The sequence below is a fragment of the Mixophyes fleayi genome, chromosome 6 (genome assembly GCF_038048845.1).
Source record: "Mixophyes fleayi isolate aMixFle1 chromosome 6, aMixFle1.hap1, whole genome shotgun sequence".
NCBI lineage: Eukaryota > Metazoa > Chordata > Amphibia > Anura > Limnodynastidae > Mixophyes > Mixophyes fleayi.
Genome location: NC_134407.1, coordinates 205,909,456 through 205,936,918, shown reverse-complemented (window position 1 = coordinate 205,936,918; position 27,463 = coordinate 205,909,456). Strand labels below are relative to the sequence as shown.

The following is a 27,463-nucleotide window of genomic DNA, read 5'->3' as shown; positions in this document are numbered from 1 at the left end:
TTGTCATAAGTAATTGTACCAGGCTCCATGTGGTAACCACCTTGTTTGGAGGACTTCAAGTAACTAGTTCCTGCCTATCTCCCAACATTAAATGTATTTTGATAAAATTGTCCATGCTCCCAATGCACGCAGGTATCGCTTTATTATTCAGTGCCCGTTTGTAAAAGCCCCAATTATTTGAGGGAACAGATGTACAATGTAGCCGCAGATTGTCTAAAGAGGAGGAAAACATCTCTTTGGTCCATAATAATAACTGCTTAGGTTTCTGTACATTGGGACAGTTGGGAATGTGCCCTTCTTCTATGTTACAACTAGTTTTTGTATGCAGAATACATGTAGTAATTGCAGTCCTCATTCTGTTGACCTCACTGTGATACAGCCCAATATACTGCAATATACAACTCGAGAAAAACAAGACAGACGATTGTTGGTCATTCTAGGGATCATATATGTATGTAAGTTGTGTGAACATCCGTAATTGTAGTCAAGAAACCCCTGCAGGGTTGGCGGTCAGGGCTAAATCTTATTTGATTGAAGTCTCCTAGTTAACAGCTGCTCTGTATAGATAGCAGCCCTTGTACTGACTGGTTGCAAGCTGTAGGATATGGTGCGTTTGCGATCTAATGCAATGAAATACTGTTTTACATTTTACTGTTAAACAAGCTGTAGTGCAGGGCAAGAACTCACTCGCTCACTGTATGTAAGTGCCAGGTTTCTGACCTATGTGTTTTAAACTCCAGGGAAAATTGATAATATTGGAAAGACGGTTCTCTAAACACGTTGGGCTCAAGTAAGAGCTGGAACAAGGGTTCCCTGGAGTGAGTGGAGACAGAGGGACATCCTCATTTCATCATGCCCATTTCGGGTCTTCTGACTTGCCAGTCAGACAGCAGGCTAATTAATAGTTTCACCTGCAAGGTTTACTTTTAAAGGTTCTCCGTTTGCTCAGTCTATTTACCTGGATAAAGGGGCTGGAAACCTTCATTTGGAGAGAACTGCTATTTGTTGTAAATAAACTAAACTTGACATCTGTTTGTTTTTGAGTTGGATATTAGGTCCTTCCACACTTACGGAGGCATGGTCTAAGATGAAAAACAAAATAAAGACTGGCCTGCTTGGATCTAACAAATACATTAGAGTTAGTTTGCATTTTTATGTAGCAGCATATCTGTGATGTTTCCAAACCTTGCTTCTTATTTAGTTCTTACCTAGGACTTGTCCAGACTTATTTTGCAATTATCCAGAATTTGAAGGGTTATGAGTTACCCAGCCAGAAAAGTACTATAAGAAATGGAGAATTTCCTGAGAAATGTAACTACAGTGTATTTCTTAGCAGATGGCTCTGAAGCCTGTACAATAATTAACTTTGACAGGAGCGGAGGCAGATCGAGGGATGATAATTATTATTCAGAGGAATGCTGTAGGCCTTCGTTGCTGCCTTGTTGTTGTATGATAATAAATGTTTAATCACTTGCCAACAGCGACACCTCGCAAAGACCAAATCCAAAGATCGCACTCCTCCCGTCAGTGTATGTTGGGTGCACGATGTCCATTGTTGTAGTTCACCGTGACCTTAAACTCACTGGTACGCTGTAGTGTTATGATGTCTTCATTTTAATGCTCATTTCCCTGTCCCATTCTAAATTTGATAAAATAAGAAACACAGCTGCTTAAAGTGGCCTGTCCCCTGCACACAATCAAGGGAGCCATTTTATGGGCTGAACAGTTTTTTTTTTTTGTTTTTTTAGTTTTTTGAAACAAGTCAGTTCACTTGGGGCTAGTTAAATCACTGAGGTATGATGCAAATTGTACCTTATGAATTGTTTATACCGTTCCATGTTAATTTTTAATATTGTTTTGCCGTTTGAGTCCCTGCCACCACTACTGATGGGAGACGAATTCATAGATATGTCATCCTTTCTTCTGTTGCCTTTCACTCTTTCACCCCTCCAATATGGAAGTGTGCCCCCTTGTTCTAGATATCTTCTTACTGGTAAAAAGAATGATCTGTACTAATACTTTGGTGATATGATGTAAACACTTCAATATAACAAATGTCCTTTCTTACTCTAAGCTGTACATGATAGATAGATATAGATAATGCGAGTGTGTGTGTGTGTGTGTGTGTGTGTGTGTGTATATTAAGAACTGAGGGATGAAATAAGCATGAAGGTAATTAAAATCTGAGGCTGTATCATGTAACTAAATTGATCCCTCTAAGGTCAAATGTTTAACTGGGGACGTGTGCGCCCATCTGATGTCATAGAGAGAGGCTATGAAGTAGCCTTTAAAAGTGATGTACGGAGAGTAAATAATTCTCTAGAATCAAGAGGTTGCCCGCCCACGCTCCCTGTTTTGGATGGACCCTCTGTACCTGCTATGGCTTGTCAGGCTGTTCTCTGGTTGTCTGTCGACAGTTCCTGGTGTGTCTGACTATATTCTCGGTGCAAGACATTAAAATAATTAAAAAATACTATAAAATGTATTTAAGCTTGAAATGTGAACATTAGTTTGTTTCTTCGCCGTTTTCATGGAAAACATGTAACCATTTAAGCTCAAACATGTTTGCTTTGCTTAAGTTTATCTCAGGTTTTTGTTTAGAATTTAGAACAAATTAACTTTAGAGATGTTTTGTCGAACCGTTTGAGAGCCACAAATTCCAGCTTCTCTACTTTCTTAATACAAAAGAGGTGTTACTTGCAGTCTAAAAATTATCATTTTTTTAATATGCATTATTTTTCTTACCACTTTGATGCACCCTAGTCCCAAGTACTCTCGGACAGATACAGTTGACCCTACATTTCCATATGTGAGGACTAGATCTTGGTTTTCTTGCTTGCGTGTTTGTTACCTAACGTAGTGCTTGAGAGGTACACCACACAAGAAATGCAGAATGTCACTGCTACTGGCTGATTTAACAATTGACCAAAATATTCCAAAATGGTCCCCTTTCATTGATCTCTCAGTTATTTCCTCTATTAATGTTCTATCCAATGCCTCATCTTTTCCTGAAGGTCTATTGGTTGTTCCTGCTTGAGAGAGGTCTGACGTGTTCCTCAGATGCTCTCAGTCTAATCTTCAGTGCCCTGTACTAAAGTTGCTTTTATCTAATTCTTTGCATAGTACTCCCTTTTTTTTTTTTTTTTTCCTACAGCCTTTTCTAAATGGAATATAATCGGGAACAACCATGTCCCAGTCTTGGTTGTCATTGTACCATAACTTGGTAATGGCTACAAGATGTAAGTTATCTCTTCACATGACTGAAAACCGTTCTGATAATTTACTTGCTAAATTTCAAGTGTTTGTACACATGTAATCAAAAAGTGGAATGATCTTAAAATGCTATCAGTCCTGAACTAAATTGCCATCTATATCACTGATCATAGCTCATTGACTGTGTCATTGATGAGGCTCAGAAGACCATGTCCATACTGGGCACCCTCTGTGTCTGTGTTCCCATAGTTTGACAAGGGGTCAGTTTGAGATCATCTACACTAAATGGCGTTTGTTTGGTTTGTCTGTATAATGTCATAAACATTTGCAGGTCTGAGCGGCAAGTATTTCTATCCCTGTGTGTGTGTGTGTGTGTGTAATTATATATATATATATATATATATATATATATATATATATATATATATATATATATATATATATAATAATTTTTTTTTTTTTTTTTATTTTTTTTTTTTTCATTCACTGGGGGTCATATCCCTCCCATGGTACAGTTAAATCGAGCGCATTCAAAACCGTTTAGGATGCGTCTTGCACTTAACGTTGTTAGTGTAGAAGGTGCTATTGAGATGTAAACTATTTTTAATGCATCTTTCATGGCCTTATTAGCAGACAGAAATGGCATTTCTAATAGAGCAGTGTGAACCAGGCTTTCAGGTGTTCAATCTCTAAAGTTGACCTTTTCCTAACATTATGATGACAGGGGAGACTACAGATTACAGTAAAATAAACCAGTGCTGACATTATAAATCTGAAGAACAGCTGCAGATTTACAAACGGCCAATTCAGTGTATCTGATTGGTCAAAAGGTAGACTGTACTTTCAAACTTGCTGTGTGTGAATGCACCAGCGGCATGTGGACATCTAATAGATGGCTGTACTTTCTATCCACTCTGTGCACTACCTCCCACATAGTTGTCTTCTGACAAAACAAATGGTTGCGAATTTCGGAGATGACAAGGTGGCGCTCAGATTGTCCTCACACCACGGGCAGCATTGTTTCGAGAACCTACTTTTCTGTGAACACGAAGAACAGGTTTCCTGGCACGAACAGGATGCCAAAGAAAAACACTGTACTTAATGCATTAAAATGGTCTTGAATAGGATTGGCTCATTCATTCATAACGTCTTTGGTAGTCCTAATCCAGCATGTTGTGTTTTCAGTACACTTGCTGCCTTCTTTACTTAAGAGACTTCTCTGAACATTGAAATAGTCCTTTGCATTAGCTACGATATTTCTCCGAATGAAGTCCTTGGGGAATTTCTATAAAATCTTAAGACGCGACACTGAATCCTTAACAATTCTCAGGTCTGTGAAATGTGGAATATGTAAACCATACTGTTGGCAGAGTAATAAAGTGGTTTTACAAAATATATCCTGGGTGACATTAATGAAAACTGTTTTACACTATAGGTAACTGTGTAGAGGTAGAATGCAGCCCAATCAGATTCTAGCTGGTGTTTTATAGTAGAATTTATAAAGTTGAATCAAACCTGTGATTGGTTGCTGATGGTTACAGCCCCTGCGGAACCATTTTTTCATAACTGAAATTCTGAAATGCTTGTTCTTGAAATTATCTACAGCTATGGATCTAAAGTATTTTATTATTTATAACTCATCTAATGGTTATAGCAGATATATCTTTAAAGCACTGTTACTTTCTGCTCAAAAATACGGAAAATACCAATTTTTACCAGGGTCAGCTGGTCACTCGGCCTGACAATCTCTCCCTTATCTACGTGGTAAGAGTCTAGTCCTTGGTCTCTCTGGTGGAGCAGGCCCACCGAGTAACAAATCCCACACAGTTCTTCTGGGCTATTGATGTACCGATGGGATGCTCAGTCAAGCAGAAGCCTGGACTTCAACGCTGGAGTTCTTCCCTGGACCCAACAAAAAATGGCAACTACCTCCCTTCGGTGTCTCTCCTCTATACCCTGTAGTTTTCTCATGCTCCAGGGGCTGGGTTAGGGGTGGTCTTAGTGGGATCCTCTGAGAATGGCGGTTTGTCAAAAGGGGTTGTTACAGGGTTGTCCCTTCTCATCCCAATTTTCCTTGGTTCGCTGCTGAGTTGACTCCAAGGTGTTTAGTGGAGTACAACCCGAGACAATAAGAGCATAGGTTAAGGAGTAAGGCCAAGATGATTAAATGACACACTCAGTATTCTCCCCTTACAAGCTTTTTCAGTCAGAACTAGCTCTTAGCTGATCAGGACTTCCTGTAGAGAGAAGAGAAGGGAAGGAATGCAGCTACGTCCCCCTCACCTGTATCCTGGAACTGGACCCAATACTTACCCATAACCCATCTGAGTGCAGAAGTCTCCTTTATAGGCACGGCTACAATGCCCCATTATCTCAGGGAGGGAGGATGTCCAGCGGGTTACAATTTTATTGCATATGACACACTCTGCTTTCACCACACTAATGATGCGAGTAGGGACGTAACAGCGAGGTTCCCTAACAGTGCCTCACTAAGACATGCCACTCCCGCCTATGTTCAGAAGACCAGAACTGCCTTAGAAGTGTGGACAGACATCTCCTGGTTCTCCAAGATTTTGCAATATGTTCCAGTGAAGCGTTGTTCCACCACTACACACAAGTGTATAGGTCACTGATTCCCACATGGTCCTACTAGTCTCCTGAAATACTCTCTGCTGGTAGCATTCTGATGATCTGATTGATGCTACAGGTTGCTCTTTCTTCCCATTTCAAAACCGACATCACCATGGAGAAGACTTTGAAGATTGAATAAAAGAAGATCACACTTAAAGCTGCTCTTTCGCGTAGCCATGGGAGTGATCGTTCACTTTTCTATAATGCTGAGATGGGTGTGAGCAGGAGGACCAATAAGAAGTTTTGTTTTTTCGTGGCTCCAGTGAGGGAAGCAGTTAGTAACACGACTTTCCCTAGGAGTCCTCTACATGTCATTTCCTTAGTTGAACTCTCATTAGTGATCTTGGAGATTACAAAATCAAGTCGAGTTTTAACATTTTTCAAAGTTATTGAAACAGTGTTATCACAACTTACACGTTTTTATCATCTTGAGCTCACATTCAGTCGTTTTTTGTGTGTGGTGTATTTTTAAGATACTCTTTCATCTATTTAGATGCAATACTGTTTATATATAAATAAATTTTATTTTATATACCTTTTGGCATTGTGTTTGGCATGATTATATTTTGACCTTTTGCATCGCTGTAATTTTTTTTCCGTTTGTTTATAGTTTACCCTAAGAATGCAGCCTGTCCATTCACTAGTCTTGGTGCTGGCTCCTAGTGAACTGATAAGTTGCGTCCTTTTGAATGCTGGCTCCGCAAACAAGGGACGCTCCCTTTGTGTGCAAGAGGTGTATATACTATAGATATACGGGAAAAGTGATAAATAGAAAAGAGCACTAAAAAGTGACTGCGCAAACAAATTGCAAATTACCTTGTCCCCTTTTAATGAACGAAAGAATAAGTAAAGTTCTATTTTTCAATCCTTCCTAACCACCAGTCAGGACCAGGGCCTCCAATTAGTAGGAATTTTGGGAGATGTCTGTGTGTTTTTCTTGTGCTGGTCAGGAATGAGAATAATTCTAGATGTGGTGTTATTACTAGGCAGGAATGTGTGGCAGACTGCACCTGTAACTAAGTGTGTGTTCCTGTACATTGATAAATGTGCCCATCTCATCTGGCTGAAATAATATTACAAATATTTTACTGGTAGTGCTTTTTTTTTATTTTTTCTAAGGAATTTTCTAAATGGGTATTTTTACAGCTTAGTATTGAATGTAATTATATTTTTACAATGCTGGCTTAAGAATTCTATTAATTTTAAAGTTTAATTCAACAAAGAACAGTTGAAATGTAAAGACCACAGTTTGTTTGTTTGTTTGTTTGTTTGTAGGTCTGAGCTGCAGGTGGAGACTGTCACTGCGGATGGAGCAAGCTTTAGTGAACCATTTGGCATGATTGGGAACACCGGTACAGCAAACCAAATGTAGAGCAACAACATGAATGCACCATTTGGGTTTAATGTTGTGATCATGTGACTAGGTGGGGAACTGTAGATCCCGATTTTTCCATACTGTTACAGAAATCTAGTTTATCCATTTCCAGTGCAATACAGCCGCCTACATCTGTGTATATATGCGTGTGTTGTATTTTTCCGGGTAGTTGAGACAGAGCGAACGTATGGAAATCTCTGCTTGTAAAGTTACCGTGTGTGATGCTTTTCTTAATCAAACATATACTGTCTGGTGCTGCAGAGCAATATGGCACCTTGCAAATCAACGTTGATAGAGAATGCCTGAACAGATTTTTAGATTTATTAATATTGATTATGATAGAATAATATGATTTAGAATCAGATAAAGGGGCAAATTATCAGGTTTGCAACTTGGGAACTACCTATGTGACCAGAAGCCTTGTTTTCCCCTCCAGTGGATACTGTAACACAAATGATGATTATTCCAGTTTTACTACAGTTACTTCCCATGTATGAACAAAAAGAAGAAAGCTGTGTGGATGGGGCACTCCAATTAGAAAATAAAAAATAATAAATTTTATTGGTATGCATTAAAAAGGGGGTAGAACTAGTAAGCGAAATAAAATCAAACATATAACACACAGTGATACAAAATATAAAATGCAATCTGTATTGCAAGGACTCCGAAACTGTTTGCACTGATATAGATAGCAGTGAGCTGTGATAAGCTATGACCATCTAATAAGTATGCATATATATGCCCATAGGTTAGTATTGTGCTACTCCTGTATAGCGATATAATGAAACACTATATTATTAGATAGTCATAGCTTATCATAGCTCACTGCTATCTATATCGGTGCAAACAGTTTCGGAGTCCTTGCAATACAGATTGCATTTTATATTTTGTATCACTGTGTGTTATATGTTTGATTTTATTTCGCTTACTAGTTCTACCCCCTTTTTAATGCATACCAATAAAATTTATTATTTTTTATTTTCTAATTGGAGTGCCCCATCCACACAGCTTTCTTCTTTTTGTTCATTATGCAATTAGTGTAGGGTGCACCCCCTAGGCAATTTATCCTGGGTCTATAATATATATTTATATATAAATTGTGGAGGAGATTATCCTACTATCTAGTGCGGTGATATTTTGTGTTTGTTACTTCCTATGTATTCCTAGCTCTTATCTGGATCTTCCTAGCAATTTTTGGGATTACACATGCACTAAAACTACTACATGTTCATAATATATATGGAGTTGCACTCAAACATACAAATGCCAACTCGCACACAATGCATATAAACCATGCCTGAGAATAGTCTACATACCACACTGACAATATAGCAGAGCGCTGTATCACCATCTGGTGGTCACCGGTAGCATTGCAGCATTCCTTAGCTAGCCTGAAATATTCCGCTGGAAATGATTTGCTGATTCTAGATCATGTTTACGGTAGGTTTTATTTTATTGCAGTTTTCCATGTAAAATACAGCAATGGCAGAATCTATAATGAGCAAATTGTGAATAATGTCAAAGCAGGTTTTGAAAGGAACAAAAAGCTACTTTGAATAAATATATGAAAAAAAAAAATCAATTCTAAATAAGAGACCTTAACAGAAGTGTAAATCCCACTGTATTAATACGTATATCTGCTCACCTGGGCCTAATGTGCCAACATATTGTATTTGCTTATGGCCATGATTTAGCGTTGACAATAACAAACTGGAAAGCATGAACATATGTGAACACAGTTTTCTTTTTAAATAATAGATAACCGGGAGAGGCAGGAATTGAATATTTTATGTCCCAGTCTGCTTGTTGTTGGAGAGATCTGTATCTGCTGTTCTCCCCGGCTTCAGCTAGGTCAGAGTTCATCTGCTTGCAGCCCATTGGATATTGGGTCAGCGCAGCTTCCCCGTAACATCGGTAATGTCTGTTTTACCTGTCAGATAATTGATCGTCAATAGGAGGAGATTTATTTCCACATTAACTAATGACCTTTCATTCATTTTACACGCACTGTTTTTCATACATTCCAATTAGGATTGTACTAAATCCATAATACTAAATCCCTTTCCAAAAGATTTTGCCAATCTGAATACCAATTTGCACGTTCACAAGCAGCACGAATGAGTGATGAAACCTGTCTCTTTATAGCTGGGTGAGTCTGTGTCCTGCGCGATATATATGAAGGAGTTATCCAGATATGATTGACCAGACCCGACTGTTGCTAAAACCCCTGAACTGAGTCCTATATTCAGCGATTTCCGTATTAAAACAAATGGTCAATTGGGTTCCTTTTATTTATTATTTAATAAAATATGAGGCACTTTTTTCTTGGAAGCTTTTTAGGTATGTATGTATAGCACCCATGCCAACCTTTAAGATTTCGAGATCCAGGGGAGAAGTCATGTGACATGGGGTAGGAGGAGGGCGTGGTGGTTGCGTCACCATAGCCCCGCCCCCAATATAAAAAGCCGATTGAATGGAGGGGGCGGATCATAATGACACAATTAAGCCCCGCCCCATCCTTTCACTGCTGTGAATTTCAGCAAATGCAGGAGCTTTGCCTACTCTTTCGGTAGTCCATGAGGACTCCCCAAAATTTGGGAGCCTCCCGGGAATTCCGGGAGAGTAGGCAAGTATGATATATAGCATGCTGGCTGACTCTCCCAGAATGTCCGGGAGACTCTCAAAATAGTGGGTGATCTCCCTGAAGGTGGGTGGAGCCACCATGGAGTAACCGCTGGGAAGTGTGCTGGAGAGTGGCAGGGATTTTCTCCTTGGCACAATTCTTGGTAAGTGCTGGGAGGAGAGGGATGTGTGAGGAGCCTGCATCAAAATATATATTGCATACCTCCAAATTGTCCAGATTTTAGGGCTCTGTCCCTCCCTCTGGGGCCGTGGCCACGTCCAATTGTAACGTGACCACGCCCCCTATCCAGCTTCCGATGACTGACATGTTGGAATGTATGTATTATATATTCCACCTGGAGGTGCTGGACTCTCCTGGGCGGTGCTAGATATGCCAATGGGTGGAGCTAGACATGGTCCTTGGGCAGAGAAGGACACGACCCCCTTCAGCAGCTCCTAGGTGTTGCTTGTATAATATCTCTGAAATTGAATTTTCAAAAGTAGGCAAGTACGATGTGTAGTCTATTTAGTGGCAGCGGTTTACACAGCACATTAGAAGATTGTTGTTTGGCTCGTGAATCAAGTGCCAGGATCACTGTTCAATAGGGATATACACATTGGGTGGCCATTTTGGGCAAGAATGGGCAGTTCTGGCTTCATTGCAGAATGACTGATTATTGGGCATAACAGAAAATGCTAAATCCTCTGTAAACATACTGTTGGTTTTGAATATGAGCCTGACCAGGTTCTCTGGCTCACATACTGCAATATTAGGCCTATTGCCTGATATTGGTTCCTTCAGTTTACTGGCTCCCTCACAAGATTCTGGTACCCAAATTAAAGTCCCGACCCACAGGTTTCATATCTCTGATCTAACAGACTAACATGAACTTGGATGTCTGTCTGGTATTGATAACTGTTTGAGAGCTTAGTGAGTTTTATTAACCCTAGGGGCTCTTCTATGCCAGAGAAGGGTACCCACAGGTGATTAGACCATTGTACCAAGGAGCCTCCCTTCTCTGTCTGCATTGTAACCTAGCGAGAAGGCCTCTCACACAGCTTGGACCAGGGAACACGAAGACACCATTTGTTTCTGCACAGAAAGTAGATATGCATTCCTGTGGGAAGACTATTTCAGGGCGAGAGATTCATTTTAAAAGAGGGAGCCATTTTCCAAGTGCACCCTTCACTTCCTGGGCTTTGTGATGTACTACTCTCCATGAAGCTTTTGGATGTGTTTAACTTTTACAAAACCTGAAATATCCCATATGGTAACCTCATGAGAAACCAATTGTACTGCGGCAGCTGCGGGGTTCCCCTACTGTAGTGCTGGCTGGCATAGCCCAGTGCTGGTTTTGGAGATTTCAGAGGTGATCCCACACTTTTAGTCCCCCATATTTTTTCAATCCCAGCCTAGACTGGCAGCACGACTGGTGTGTAATGCACTTTTACTTGCACTTTTGGGTATTTTTAGTCACTGTTATTTGTTCAGTCAAGAAAACGTTTGTATATGTACAAGTTACATAATGTTAGTGTTTTTGTACACTGGCAATTACTCAGAAATGGCTTGGAAATAGCATAACTATCATTAACAGACAATTATTTGTTATGTGTCTTAAAGTACTTTCATTGATTTTTCCATTGTGTACACATACTGTAGAGCACATACTCCTATGTATGTCCGTTGTGTTCAGTTTTGCTTTTATTCTTATGCCCCTCTCAATTTAACCATGTGGATCTGTTTCATTCTTTTCACCTCCCCCGCACTGCCAACATGTCGCACACTCCTACATGTGCAATTACCAATGTAATAAAAGCATTTGAGATGTTGTTGGATGCGTTTTGTTTGCTGCCAACAAGAGAGATTCTGAGCTTATTGTCAGAATTGTACTACTCCTGGCAATGATGATTATTGTCAGCCTTATGTACATGGAGCTGGGTATGGATGGGTGCAGCTAATTATGCAACAAGTACATCATACTTGCCAACTTTTCCTCGTTTGTTTCAGGGAGATCCTGGGGGAGGTGGGCGTGCGGGGGCGTTTCTTGACGAATCTCATCATTTTGGCCCCGCCCCCTAAACGATTGTCACAATTTTGGTAAATTACGGCAGGGGGTGGGGCTAAGATGACACAATATTTGTCATTAAGCCCCGCCCCACCACTTATCTATTGCGAGGGCGTGAACCAGGAGGTTGGCCTGCTCGCCCGGGAGGTCTCCCAGAAATGCGGGAGTCTCTCGGACATTCCGGGAGAGTAGGCAACTATGCATTAAAGAAAAGCAGCTAATGAATCTCTAGAGACTGAAATGTCTTTTACATTTCTGTCTCCATTACTGAAGTCATGCTGTCTTCCCTGTCAGTCTTTTTGCTTAAATCTTGGTCTCCATGAAAATGGCCACCTCCATAGGCATCAATACATGGACATAGGACACAATTTCTGAACTGTCCTCATGCCACAGGTGGCAAAGCCAACCACGTCTTGTACTGGCTCAGCATCAGGGAGAATGCCAGACTCTTCAGGGAGTGAGGGAGATCACCCCTATTTCAGGGAGTCTCCCTGACATTCAGAGAGAGTTGGCAAGTATGAAGTACATTTTGCAAAGGATGAACTCTGGGTGTTTCAAAGTGCTACGAGTTAGAAGCAATGATATGACTTACCAACCCGTGAAATTTTTTACAAGACATTTAAATGTGTCGCAAACAGACCAATTAAACCGTTTCTGGGTTTTACCCGGCACCGGTGAGTGTTTGATCCTCATTCATGTTTCATACAACCCCTATCTTGGAAGAAAAACAACCATTTTATGATGGGGCTGTGATTAGGGTGACGTTTTCTGATATCTTCGTGATCAATTAGAGAACCCCACTTTCCCAACTGCGATTGTCATGTACATTGAGGGTATAATGTAGAGTTTGTGTATGCAGAGCTGGGAGTGAACAAATACAGGACTGGTAAAACTAGACCCAGTTGTGTATATTTGGCTGCGCTGTGCTCTGTGCGTTCATGTATAGAGAGGACAGGAGCAGTTTAAGGATTCCTCTACGTATTTGTGCACGCAGAATTAGTGGCATGGATATAATAGCTGCACCGTCAGAGTGATTGGTGACTGAAACACACTATAATGATCCAAAATTGAGTTCTCCAAAATGCTGTACACTCTGGTTTGTGTTGTGGAGATCAGTACAATTTATCATATTTAGCTATGTCTGAAATTCCCGAAATCCCAGCCCTTCATTGAAGGGGACATTTTTTTTTTTTGAAAACACTACTTACTCTAAAAAGAGAACTCCATAATTACAGGGTATATTTTCCCACGGAGGGCATCCAACAAATGTTTTTATTTATCTTTCAATGTGATTGATGTACAAGCTTGTGCGCTAAATGCTGTACTCTGTCGCTCAAATTTGGTGATGGGGACTTTGGTCTTGCCTCTTTCTCTCCCCCACTTTAGCTGAAGAAAGCATTAAAAACACATGTGAAAACTTTGTTATACTTATTAAAACAAAACAAAAAAAAAACCCTTGAAAAAGTAGGACTTAGTTCACAAAATAACGAATAAACATAAAAATAGACATACCCTAACTGGCTGTCCACAAAGTGCTTCTGTAATAAACTAATACTATCGGGTATATTTACTAAACTGCAGGTTTGAAACAGTGGAGATGTCAGGGAGCTCCACCCCTTTGTTTACAGCTGAAAAAAGGGATATTTGACAGGCGTCGAACGCTATAGTATCATCATCATCATCATCATCATTTTTTTATATAGCGCCACTATTTCTGCAGCGCTGTACAGAGGACTCACTCACATCAGTTCCTACCCCATTGGAGCTTACAGTCTTAATTCCCTAACATACACACACATACATACAGACAGAGAGACACACAGACTAGGGTCAATTTGATAGCAGCCAATTAACCTACCAGTATGTTTTTGGAGTGTGGGAGGAAACCAGAGCACCCGGAGGAAAGCCACGCAAACACGGGGAGAACATACAAACTCCACACAGATAAGGTCATGGTAGGGAATTGAACTCATGACTCCGGTGCTGTGAGGCAGAAGTGCTAACCACTAGGCCACCGTGCTGTCTAAATTACTTGTTAAAGGTGAACTAAAATCTCCAGGTCACAAGCAGATTGTTCAGGATCATCCAGTCAGATGGCTTTTTTTTTTTTTTTTTTTTTTTTTTAAACATTGCTGTTTTCTGTGCTTTTCAGCCATGGCTTTATAACGTCAATGTAGGATTATGTCATTTCTTTGCCTAATATATGACACAGAGTTGCTCTCTGGACACCATTCTATCCAATCCAGAGAGCAGAACTGCGTTGCAGTCCTGGGAAATAGAAATAAGAACAATAAAATGTGTTTAGTAAAAGTTGACGGAGGACATGTACAAACCAATAGGTTAAAGTCCCCTGACGGTGGAGAACCCCTTTAAAGGATGTTCTGCCCGTGTGGTTCTTGACATCACTATTTTATTTTTTTATTTTTTTTATAGCCCTGCAAGTATTTTATGTTTATAATTGTTTTGAAAGTTTTACATTTCTATCCGAGTCTTTTAACAGTTTTCACGGTTCATTCATGGCACAAACAAAGGAAAGTGAGTTTTGAGTCGTCTGATCTTTGATACGTATGTATTTACAGCATGTCTTAAGCGTTTGTGTTCCAACACTGTGGCATTTGTTCTCTGAAATCCTAGCACTGCAGTATTCTGGTCATGTCCGGCTTTTAGATGTTGTTTGTTGAATTTCTAACGCAGCCCTTGGGAAACAAAATGTGACACTGACCCAAACCTGGAACGAATATTAAATCTCAAGCTTTTTCTCTTCTCTGTTTTCAAGAGAAAAAGACAAAAGTGTGCATTGAATTACCCTGAGAAATAAGCTGCATTAAAAGGGGAAATGTAGCTATGTATATACAGGGCCGCCGAGAGGGGGGGGGAGCGGGTACTAATTACCCGGGCCCGGCATGTCAGGGGGCCCGGCCCGGGCCCTTGCGCTGCTGATTTTTTTTAATTTTTTAATTTTTTTTTTCAAAACGTTTTTTTTCCTTTCCTTTTTTTTTTTTTTTTTGGCGGGGGGTGGGGGGGGGGGGCTCGGTCGTTGGTGGGGGGAGCAGGCTAGTTTAAAAAAAAAAAAAAACATACTCACCTGATCGCGGAGCCGGCATCCCTCCTCTCTGCTGCTCTGTGCTCTATTCAGACTGTCTGAATGCTGGGTGTGATGTCATCATGTCATGCCCAGCATTCAGTCAGTCTGGAGCAATGGAGCACAGAGCAGCAGAGAAGACCAAGAGAGGAGAAAAGGTAAGTGAAGGGAGGAAAACGAGGGGGGCACAGAGGGGTTAAAAAACGGGGGGGCAGCATGACAGAGGGGTTAAAAAATGAGGGGGAGCACAAAGGGGTTAAAAAACGGGGGGGCAGCATGACAGAGGGGTTAAAAAATGAGGGGGCACAAAGGGGTTAAAAAACGGGGGGCAGCATGACAGAGGGGTTAAAAAATAAGGGGGGGCACAGAGGGGTTAAAAAACGGGGAAGCAGCATGTCAGAGGAGTTAAAAACGGGGAAGCAGCATGTCAGAGGGGTTAAAAAATTAGGGGGAGCACAGAGGGGTTAAAAAACGGGAAAGCAGCATGTCAAAGGGGTTAAAAAATGAGGGGGAGCACAGAGGGGTTAAAAAAATGGGAAAGCAGCATGTCAGAGGGGTTAAAAAATGAGTGGGGGCACAGAGGGGTTAAAAAATGGGAAAGCAGCATGTCAGAGGGGTTAAAAATTGAGGGGGGAGCACAGAGGGGTTAAAAAACGGGAAAGCAGCATGTCAGAGGGGTTAAAAAATGAGAGGGGCACAGATGGGTTAAAAAATGGGAAATCAGCATGTCAGAGGGGTTAAAAATTGAGGGGGGAGCACAGAGGGGTTAAAAAATGGGAAAGCAGCATGACAGAGGGGGTGAAAAAATGAGAGGGGCACAGATGGGTTAAAAAACGGGGCAGTATGGCACAGTGGGGTTAATAAACAGGGGTCAGCATGGCACAGTGGGGTTAAAAAATGGTGGGCAGCATGACACAGTGGGGTTACAAAGGGGGGGGGGAGGCATGGCACAGTGGGATTGAAAAAGGGGGGGAGCAGCATAGTATAGTCTGATGAAGGGGAGCCAGATGAAGGGGGCAAAAACAGCATGGAGGGCACAGTGTGATCATAAGGCATGGCGATGATGAAGGGGCACATTATTGTAATATTGGAGCTGGAGGAAGGCCTAATTATTAATCGTGGGTGCTATTGATTTAACGCTGGGGCTGGCTGTAATTTTCTAAATGTAGCCATTTTTTTTTCAAAATAGGTCCTTCAACATTTCTGGATCCGGACAAGCCACAACTAAAGAAAGCAGCAGCCACAGGTGGAGAAAGTGAGAAGAACAGGTAGGAGAGAGCAGCACAGTGTGTGAAATGTTGTGATTCTAGTAGGGACAATACCAATTTTTGGTGAATGTTGTGTCCAATGTAAGGTGTAGGCCAAGACTGAACTGTTTGTGTACACACTGCATTGTTTGTATACTACCCTGTGGTGGTAGATGTCCTGAAAGTCAGGAGTGCTTAAACATATGTGACGCTCCGGCGAATTGAGAGCCTAGTGGTTTTTATGTTAGCCACGCCCCAATGGCACGTTTGCCACGCCCCCAAATGCATGACCGCACCTCCCAAAATTTTTGCACTGCCGTTTGGCTAGCCACGCCCCTGAATATATGACCATATACCTAATCTTTTTTGCGCCGCCGTAAGGCGGCGCAAAAAAATTTTGGGGCTTACTTCACTATGAGGGGGGCCCCATGAATTTGTTGTACCCGGGCCCTGAATTCTTCTTGGCAGCCCTGTGTATATATAATCTGTTATTACTGTAGGAAAAGGAATCCTGCACAGAAATCTGTTCTTCCTGTGTCTTTGTAGCCGTCATATATTGGTTTCTGTACTGTGGTAAAATATATCTTCAAAAACACTACATAACCCAGTGGTCAAATTATTATCAAGAACGCAGAATGCTTCTTGTGTTAACCAAAAACAGTTTTTGAAGTGGTGTATATCTTGTTTTGTTTTTTATTTCTGTGTATATATAGCAAGTTAAGTACACATTTTAAGCATGTATCTCCATTTTACTTAGCTGTCCACCTAAAAATCATTATCATTTTTTTATCCCCCCCCCCCCCCAAAATCTTCTAAAAGACATACAAAACACAGACTTAGACTCTCAACATGTCATGTGATGGTGGGGTGAGCATTTTACAGTGCAGTTAGAGCTCAGAGGGGCATTCCAAAACCTCTCTGCTCACTGCATTGTGTGCCATGTGACTGCTTGCCAGGGTAGTCACATGACCCTGTGCAAACCTTGCAGATGTGTAAATAATTAAAAGCAGCCTGAAGCAACAAAACCAAGGGACATGGTAATTACCGAGGTGGTTCTTAAAGCCTGTAACAGTGATTTTAAAGCTCCAATAACACCTACTGTAAAGTTTCACTAATGTACTCTCCCCTTAGCCAGAGTTCCGGGGGCTGGATCATGCAGTGCGGCAATGTTTATCATTGGAAATGTACTGATGTCATGTTAGAGGAAATTTGTTTCTTTAAGTGTCTGAAGAAAGGAAATCCCATGCTAATTAAGCCTTTTTCTTCTGTGAGTGACCAACATGCCCGAAGGCACTGCAGGGGGTTATTAGCCTTTCTTCCTCAAACCCTGGAATAATGTAACGGCAAGTAATTTGGGAAATCACAGATGGATAGAACACAATTTAAAATGAGCAGAATTTACATCCAAGTTTATTTTACATCTTGATTCTAAACATCAGGTGTAATATCTCAGACTTTGTGGTGCCAGCTAGGATCAGGGGGCAGGGTTACCTCCTGCCAACACATGTGTGTTAGAAACAATACATAAAGAGCTCTGTTTGACCATGTAATATACTATACCATCTGAACTTCTGGAGATCAGTAGTGCCTCGAACTAGTGTGTAAAGGCCTTGTTAGGTCCTTTTAAGCCATATCTATCACTACTTGAAGATTCTGCCTGACACCTATTTCCTGCTGTATCCTGTGACCAACAGATAAGAGCTTACACTCTAATCCATGCCCCAGCTGTCCTGTGTTGAATCCAGCATCTGTATCAACGCTCTGCCCGCTACCCAATAGCCCTTATCCGTAGTAAACGGTCAGGAGTGGTCAATAACAGTCAGTTATAGACGGTGAGAAAGGAACCTAGATAAACTTTTGGATAAGTGGGAAAGTACAATAGGTGGTAGCGCACCAAGAAATTTTTTAGTTCTTTAGGTCAAGTTTATGAATGTGTTTTTTTTTTTTTTTTTTTGTTTTTTAAATAGAGCATACATAATTGATGATATGGTTTGTTTATTATTTTGGCCATCTAGTATGATATGGAGTCGAGGGCCACTATGGATTTGAGCTGTCTTCGCTAGTCTGCTCCGGTTGAGCACATGAGATTACGCCGATCAGGGCTGAATTTAAGGTGACTTGCAGGCTGTTATGGGTAGTATCTCAGATATGTAGTCCGTGTGACAAGTCCGCAGGTCCGTTCCTATGACAGTCGATCCATACAACCTGATCGCATGGTGCCACCGTGTGGTATGGTAAACTGATGACTACACGCACATTTTGTTATGGTCATCGGTTGTTGCATTTTATGAACCTTCTCTTAAAGGAAACAACTGATTCTAAGATGATATTTTTTTTAAGTTGCCGATTTTAGTATTAAGTATCCATATTGTGAAAATAAATAGCCATGTCTGTAGTTATCATTACACATTCTTCGCTGTGATGTTGCAGAATGTGTCTTGGGAACGCACTGAGCATGCTGCTTCCAGTATATGTGATGTGGGCGCACTCATTAATACTCATGAATATTTAATATATTTAACGCTGTCCAGAATATGGCTAAACTACATGAAGGTCCATAACATGGTGATTATAGAACAAACTAGACAGCTGGAACACACAGCCTATATTTAGAACGAATGTTGAGTCCAGCGGCATCTATCGAAGATCTTACATTCCACTTTCCTGTAGCTTCTCTTCACTTCTCTTCCACTCCTTACTGAAGACTGCAGTAACCTCTAGAATGCACTAATGTAAGTAAAGCTGAGTGCAGGAGATATCTCCGTTTTCCAGACAGGTAGCCTCTTGTCCTCTCACAATACGCTTCTAAAAGGAGCTGGGCAGGCAGCAGTGGGTACGTCTGAACTTCAGACCCCAGGTAAGTAACCTTTTGGGATCGGCTGTTAAGATATTTCACAGGTGAAACGTCATGGTCGCAGCTTTTTCATCTTCTACTTCCAGTAAGCACACATCGGAATGCAATGGGAAATCTTGCTTGGGTTTGGCAATTAAAAAAAAAACCCAAAAAAACACACAACACATTGGCTTTGTTCTTTGTTTTGTTTTTCTTTAAGCTCTGTTGTCTAAAATATACACAGGATTGTTCGAAGCTAATGGAGTGTATCTCCTGGAAGTCATTGGTTTATGTCAGGGCTTAAAAGTGCCCAGTTTTTTGTATATACGGAGTGTGAAGGGTACACAGTCAGTTAATGCAGCCTAGTAAGTCCCAGTAGTCCTGAAAAGATCACTGACCTTCCTTGCTTCATTGCAGATCATCCCTTAAGGACAGCGAATAGTTCTCACGCAGTGGAGCTCCCGCTCTCCCTCTCCGTTTCTCATGGTTGACTAACGAGCTAGTAAATACACTATTGCACAATTCAATATATTCCTCTGCTCAATACAGATGTGTTTAACACTCTGTAATCCTATTCCACTCTCGTTCATCCCTCTTCAGACCTAGGATGATTCAAAGTAATAATAAAGAATACCGGCCCCCTATACGCGGTTGCACATTAAATGGATATCTGAAAATACAAAACGTATGTGACGTTTACTGTGTGTTTACCGTTGTGTAGTTTCTTCTACGGTCACTTTGTTACGTGTCTGCATGAAGTCAGCCGTCTTCTGGACCAGTATTAATACTCATTAGTAATAAGGAGAGAGGGAAGATCACATGTACTCTGGCAGGAGCATGCTCACTGAGCTCCTGAGAACCAACCGGTGACATCATCAAGCTGCCAGCTTTCAGTCCATTGGCTCTGAATGATCACATGAGCTCACTGTCACAGGACCTCACACCAGAAGCTAATTTAGTCAATGCCTGGAGAGTGTAAACAGAAATATAACCTCTATTTTTTTGTTTTGTTCTGCTTCAATCTAACCTTTAACAAGTATGCTTTGATGTACGTGTAGCTGTGAAAAAATTATAGCTTGGTGGTTGACAAATTTGAAACGGAATGTATATATCAATCTACAGCAGGTAAAAATTTGAAAGTCCAACGTTCTTTATTTCAACCCTAGTTGGAATAGTGATGTTCAGATATCTGGTCTTCTGTGTAGATCCTAGAGTGTCTAATCCAACAGTTGTTTTAGGAAAGGCCCCTTCATAAGCATCTGTTTCAACACACTACCGATAACTGTGACATTGCTTAATGGAGCGTGCACTGCTCTGAATCCACAAACCGATTTTGTCTATAGGGGCGCCAAGGAAAATAAGTACTCTGTGTTGACAAAATGAGGACGGCAATGCCATTTGGTGCTGCTTGTGTTTTATGCTAATGTGTGTTTTATATCGCACTGCCTTGATGCAGTTTTAATATAATACAGCATGGAGGTGTGAATGGGAAACAATGTTAGACACACTGCACATTCCATTGTTCCCTTTACAACGTCTATGCCTGAGACTGTTAATGCATTGCCAAGGGTCAGTCGAAAGATGACATTTATACCCTCCTGCACTGTATAGAGTAGTAATATATTTGTCACATCGCAATGGGTAAGCTATTAAAGTGTATATATTACCAACACACCGTAAAAGTGCCAGTTTTGTAGGCAATCTTAAAAGTGCGGTCTATCCGTTCGCTAGATACTATGACGTCACTGCGACCTGAGCCAGGTCACGTCGCTAATCTCTACTCAGGTCACTAGTTTTGTAATGCGTTCATAGGTTCTGTATGTATATTGCTTTAGCCCACAAATACATGCATCCACTTTTTGTAGGTGATATAGAAATAGGACAGTAGCTTCCTTACAGTAGTTATACCTTTTTAAAATACACTACAAACTCTGGAAATACAAAATGTGACATTTACTGTGTGTTTGTATAGTTTCTTGATCTATGATCACTTTGGTTTTTATTGTATTCATTATTTTGGAGACACGTAACATAGTCCAGTATAATGGATGTGCCTGATTTTCTTCCACTTGTAAGCATAGAGGCAGAATTCCACTTCATATTAGCATACTTGCCAACTCTCCCGTAATGTCCGGGAGACTCCCGCATTTCGCGTGAGACTCCCGGGAGAGTGTGGCAATCTCCTTGATCTGCCCACTTCATAGTGAAGTGGGCAGAATTAGGTCCCCGCTGTATAATGACACAATTTGCGCCATTACGTCATGGGGGCGGGGCCAAAATTACGCAATATTCGGGGGCCAGCCCCTTGCACGCCCACCTTCCCCGGCAGGCTCCCGTATCATACTTGCCATAAGTTGGCAAGTATGCATATTGGTACAAAGAAATTTTTATTTTTATATTAACAGGAGATGGCAAAATGAAATATTGTCAATTAGCCAATGTCACTAGTGGGCAAATTCTGAATATTTTTGTCTATAAATCCAATCTGTTGGCCATAAAGAAGTACAAAGAATAGCCCTCGCGTTTTTCAGCGAGACTGACATTATGAAGGCCTATTTTTTTTTTTTTCCCCAAATTAGTAATTCTTCCATATACTGTGCATTTACATCCATTGTGACTATTGGCTGAAACTGAGAAAAAAAATTCCCATTTTCAAAATAATCCCCAGAGTTAGCGTGATTTACTCTGTCCCGCGCTTGAGGCTTGAATAACATCTACAGATACATATGGAAGTGTAGTTACATTTACTGAGCATCTGGGTGTAAGATATGTTACCAGCCAATACAGGCTGACTGCAGTGGTCTCAGATTGCTGACAGGAAGTCTGCTGTGCATGGGAAAATATCCTCCCCCATCACAACTTCCATCTTAAATAACTTAGTTTACGACAAGCTCCTGAAACTTTACATATTCATATATAAATTCTGTTCTTTGTAAATGTGTTTTATTAGAAACACACCCATGTATTATGCCTGGCAAAATCTATAGACTAGTAAAGGGTGACCATTGCCTCCTTCATGCTAAAGGGACTGAAAGAAAACTGTGCTCAGGAAAAGCTGTTTTCGTAGTTACAGAAAGTATTCTGGTAACCAAACCATTATCTAATGAGGTGTTAAAGATATCTGCATCCCACAGCATAGCAGTGAGGTTTGGGGATGTCTCTTTGGGGTCCGGTGTGTATATATCGCTTGTGTTTTCACATTGTACTGGTCAGGGAATGAAATGAATCTCTGTGACGCAAAAATTAATTATAATTAACTAATTACACTATACCAGATTCTTGTGTGAGTTGCTGACTGTTAATAGTTTACAAATATAATGTTGTACATTGTTTAACCTGTCTCAGATCTTGACACAGGTCAGTAATTGCCTACTGCATATGAATTGTTTTAAGCTAATGGTGCAATAGTCTTAGTACCTTTCACAGTAAGTAGCCCAGGGTTAGCCTGGCTGCCCCTCTCGGGGGGGACCCCGCCGGGCGCGGTTAGCCAGGCTTCCCCTCCCCCGCGGGCACGGTTAGCCAGGCTGCCCCCCTCTGCCCCACTATAGTTTTCCTCTTCGGCTATGTTAAATGTATTGAAAAAATGCTTTTTGTCAGAACCTTACAAAACCTTTCATAGTCGTTTCACTGTCCGTTCAGTTACTGCAATGGACTTTCCATCCGTTTACCAATCCATTCATCCTCTAACTTCCCCTCAACAACATAATGACCCACATTACTGTGAGAACAAGACTGCATAAAAGATAGCTGAGTTCTGAAAATTGCTTTAGTACCTTTTCTGTAGGGTTTAAAATTAGCTATGAGAACACAACAAACTGTGTACAGAGTGTTCCTTAGCATTACAACGATGACACACACCTACGCTACTCCCACGAGCCAAAGCAAGGGGTGAAAAACACATTTCTACATACAAAGAGATGAAAGAAAGCAAGGACACAGCAGTGATATGCTGGAAAAAGAAAACCTGAATAACACTGAGGAGGCTCTATATACATGTAGCTTTACACTGTATTGGTTCTATGCCCTGTAAATGCCACCGTTAATATGAATTCCTGCTACACACATTTGTGTATATAATGAGTTATAACCAAACTTATCAATTCTTTTTTTTTTTTTTTTTTTTTTTTGTTCTCTCTCTACAGGAATCGACTACAAGACAACAACCATATTGCTGGATGGCCGGAGGATAAAGTTACAGCTCTGGTGAGTGTGTGTGTGTATATATAATATACAATAAAAAAAAAAAATCTTTCGTTTTGTTGTTTCACCCACACGGTGGAATCAGCCATTTTGAGGCTGAACCAATGTTCAGCCATATTGTCCAACATTTTTGAGAGCAAAAGTGGGCCAAAATTTGCCCCACCCACAAAGGCCCCAACTCTTTTTGGGTTCGAGAATCGGGACTATTGGGAGATATGGAGCCTGTCTGTTCACTAGGACCTAATGGCATCGCATCAATTCCTCAGCGACATCCAAATTTGCATCTTTAATGGGACAACCTGGGAACAACTTGTTGTCCCAAGCAACAAGTTTGAGGCGGCAAAATGAGAGAAATTAATTTAAATTGCTAGCTTTCTTGATGTGTAAAGTCTCTAAAACTCATCTTTTGATGATATTACTGGTGGATTGATAGGCTGTGTTCTAAGGAGTATTGTTATTAGCCCCCCAAAATGGCTGCTTCCACTTGAGGTAATGTGTTGGTGGTAGGTGAACTGGCCAATTTTCAAACACCTTTAATTGTTGTGATTATTTTTGTACACAAGTTAAACACAAAATAAAGCTGCTAAATTTATATATATCAGAGGCTAAGTATTACAAAGGGTAATATTATACCTGTATTATTAGAAGTAGGGATGTGCACCGGCGACTTTTGAGGTCTCGTGTTTTGGATCCGGATTTTCATTATTTTTGGGGTTCGGATTTGTCTCGCAAAACACTTGACGAAAGGTCTCGGTTCGGATTTAAGGTTTTGGATTCGGATTTTTTTTGGAAAAAACATAAAAAGTTTAAAAATCAAGTTTTTGGGCTTATTTTCACTCCTATGCTATTAGTAACCTCAATAACATTCAATAACAAGCATTTCCACTAATTTACAGTGTATTCTGAACACCTCACAATATAGTTTAGTCCAAAACGTTGCAACGAGGTATCTTTCTGGACTGCGTAGAGGAGTGGGTCACCACAATATATATAATAAGAAAACCATCAACTTGTATGATTCGCACCAATAAATGTACCTGGACTGCGTAGAGGAGTGGGTCACCACAATATATATATTAAAAACCCCGAACTTGTATGATTCGCACCAATAAATGTACCTGGACTGCGTAGAGGAGTGGGTCACCACAATATATATTAAAAACCCTGAACTTTTATGATTCGCACCAATAAATGTATCTGGACTGCGTAGAGGAGTGGGTCACCACAATATATATAATAAGAAAACCATCAACTTGTATGATTCGCACCAATAAATGTACCTGGACTGCGTAGAGGAGTGGGTCACCACAATATATATAATAAGAAAACCATCAACTTGTATGATTCGCACCAATAAATGTACCTGGACTGCGTAGAGGAGTGGGTCACCACAATATATATAATAAGAAAACCCTGAACTTTTATGATTCGCACCAATAAATGTATCTGGACTGCGTAGAGGAGTGGGTCACCACAATATATATAATAAGAAAACCATCAACTTGTATGATTCGCACCAATAAATGTACCTGGACTGCGTAGAGGAGTGGGCACTGGGCACCACAATAAAATATATAAAAAACCTTCAACAGGTCTGCATTGCACTGCACATACGGCTGCTCCTCCATCCTCTCCATCATATACAGCACACAGCACCACTGGACTGATACTGCAGAACACAGCACAGAACTAAACAGCACAGCACAGAACTAAACAGCACAGCACGAGATCTACCAGGACAGAGGACCACCTAAAACACCCTCCCTCTACCCTGATCAATGCCCGAGTGAAGATGGCGGCGACTAGCGGGGAATTTATAGGATCCGAGTATCGCGAGATCCGACAACGGGATTATGAGTCAGAGCCTCAGTTTCAGATTTGAATTTGGCGCCAATACCCGGATCTGTCTCGGATCCGACTCGGATCGGCAACGTTCGGGTGGGCTCGGATTTCAGAAATCCGAGTGCGCTCATCTCTAATTAGAAGTGTTGATACTTAAATAAATCTGCCCAGCATAATTATTTGGCACATTGCATACTGTTGTTCTCTGTTGCAGTCAACTATGTAACTTAAATGCTCCCAATAAAGATCGGTAGATTCAAAAACAAGGGTATGACCAGTGATGTCACAGCAAGTTTAAAAGAGCTTTGTTGTTTTTTCTTTTTGACTCATTCAGCACCTTTTTAAGGGTCATTTAGAAAGCTCAAAATTGCGTGAACGCAGCACAAGTGACGTTTTGTCTAATAATGCACATATTTTTTTGCCTGAATGCATAATTATTATTTAATTGCACAGTGCAGGGATTGTGGCCCAAGACGGCAGCGTCCTTGGGGATGTAAAAATCTTGGTGGCGTATCAGACCTTTCATGGTGACTGTGGTCTGGGCACATGAATGCGGCTAGTTACTGACCCACATTTTTGTCCTTGCCAGAGGACTTCATTATTCCACATCCTAGGAGTTAAGAGTAGCCTGGCCTCTGTCTAGGTGCTATTTTTATATGGGAGAGTGTTTTGTCTAGGCCAGTGGATCCCAAACTTTTTCAGCTCAAGGCACCCTTAGGGTCTCCATCATTTTTTCAAGGCACCCCTAAGCCAAAATAATTACCAAGTATGGCAAATTGTGAATGATGAGTAAGCGACACTGTTTGAACTTCCAAGGAAAACAAATTGAAAGAGTCAATATTTTATCTCATTTATCTATAAAATAACCTAATACTACATGAGAAAAATCCCAAATGCATATTTATAGCAATTATATTGGAAGTCAGCCTGGCAGCAAAAGGGTTCAGGTCCTGAATTGTAACCAACAGCTGTTGCTTCAAAAAAAACCCAAACACCTGTATTGAATTAAAACTAGTGACTTTCAATGCAAAATGCTTTTTTTTTCCTGCCTGTAATTATACTGGTAAGCGTGTAATTACAGAGCCTTCAGCAGCGCTCCTGAATCTCATGCTCCGCACACACATATACAATTGCACACATTAGTGTATATTACCACAAAGAAAGTGAAATCAGATTGAGGTTCATAAAAAAACTTTGGTTGTTTATGTCTTTTAGGGCTGGAAAAAAAATAATTTAGTATAATTACCAACTCACTGAGGACTCTATTCCCTCTGTCTTCTACTGATTCCTTTACCAATACATAGGAAACCCATATAGGACTTGATTCATTAAGTAAAACGTAAAACGAATGTAAATTGCGTTTTTTGGGGGGAGGGTTTTGGGAGGGAGGGGGGGGGGGGGGGTTAATGCATGTAATTCAGGCTAGGTCCGCTCTGCTCTGATAGACACAATACACTGCAGGATACGTCCATTACATACAGTATGTGGAATATAAAGTGTCACGAACTAAGTAATTGGAAGGCCTTACCTGCTGGTATTAGCGCTGCTACGCAAGGAGGAGCGGAGTCTAACCACGCCCCAAGTCTTCACCAGGGAACCCCACAAGGAGTTTTGGGCTTAGCTGCTGAGACGTGTCGGTCGCGGTTCTCCCAGGTAGCCACCAGCGAGGTAACGTGAACAAACGTAGTGAACAGTCCGAGGTCAAATCCGTGCAGGCAACGAAGTACAGAAGGATGAGACCGAAGAAACCTCAGGAAGCCGAGGATCAGAACCAGGAGATCCAAACAGGAACCAGGGAGAATCCGAAGAGTAGTCAAACAGGCAAAGGTCAAATCCGGGGAATGCAGGCAGGAGAGATATGAAGAAACAAGGGAGCCTAGAGACAAGGTATGAGACTAGATACTCTGGCACCATAGTGATGCCAGAGTCTAGTTTAAATAGAAGCGCCAGTCTTGCCATTGGTAGAGTGGAGGTCGGCGGTCAGCTGATCTGACCGCCGACAGGAACTGCTGCTAAGCGTCTCCGTTGCCTAGCAACGGAACGCGATTTTTGGGCGTCTGTGCCCGAACTTCCTGTGGGGCCGGAAGTGACGTCCCGTAACGGGACGAGCGGGGATTGAGAAGGCGTCCGTCCTGGCACCAGGTAAGAGTGCGGGACGGCGCCTGACATAAAGTACCATCAGAAAGCACAGAATAAAGTATTCAATGACTGTCCTCTGTTAATAATGTGTAGTCACTATTATTATTATTTTTTTAAATATTTATTGTTACAATTATTTCCCCATGAAATACATTTATCATGTTGTCTACTGTACATGTGATGCACTTCTACAGTTGCTCCAAGCCCATGTTC

General features: G+C 41.1%; 1 protein-coding gene across 1 annotated transcript in view; it reads left to right on the top strand.

Annotated features, from left to right (window-relative positions):
• RAB40B (RAB40B, member RAS oncogene family) overlaps positions 1 to 27,463 on the top strand; it is an 80,242-nt gene that overhangs the window by 29,910 nt on the left and 22,869 nt on the right. The window contains exon 3 of the mRNA XM_075178174.1: positions 23,212 to 23,272. Coding sequence (XP_075034275.1) covers positions 23,212 to 23,272 — 61 coding nt within the window. The remainder of the gene's footprint in view (positions 1 to 23,211; positions 23,273 to 27,463) is intronic.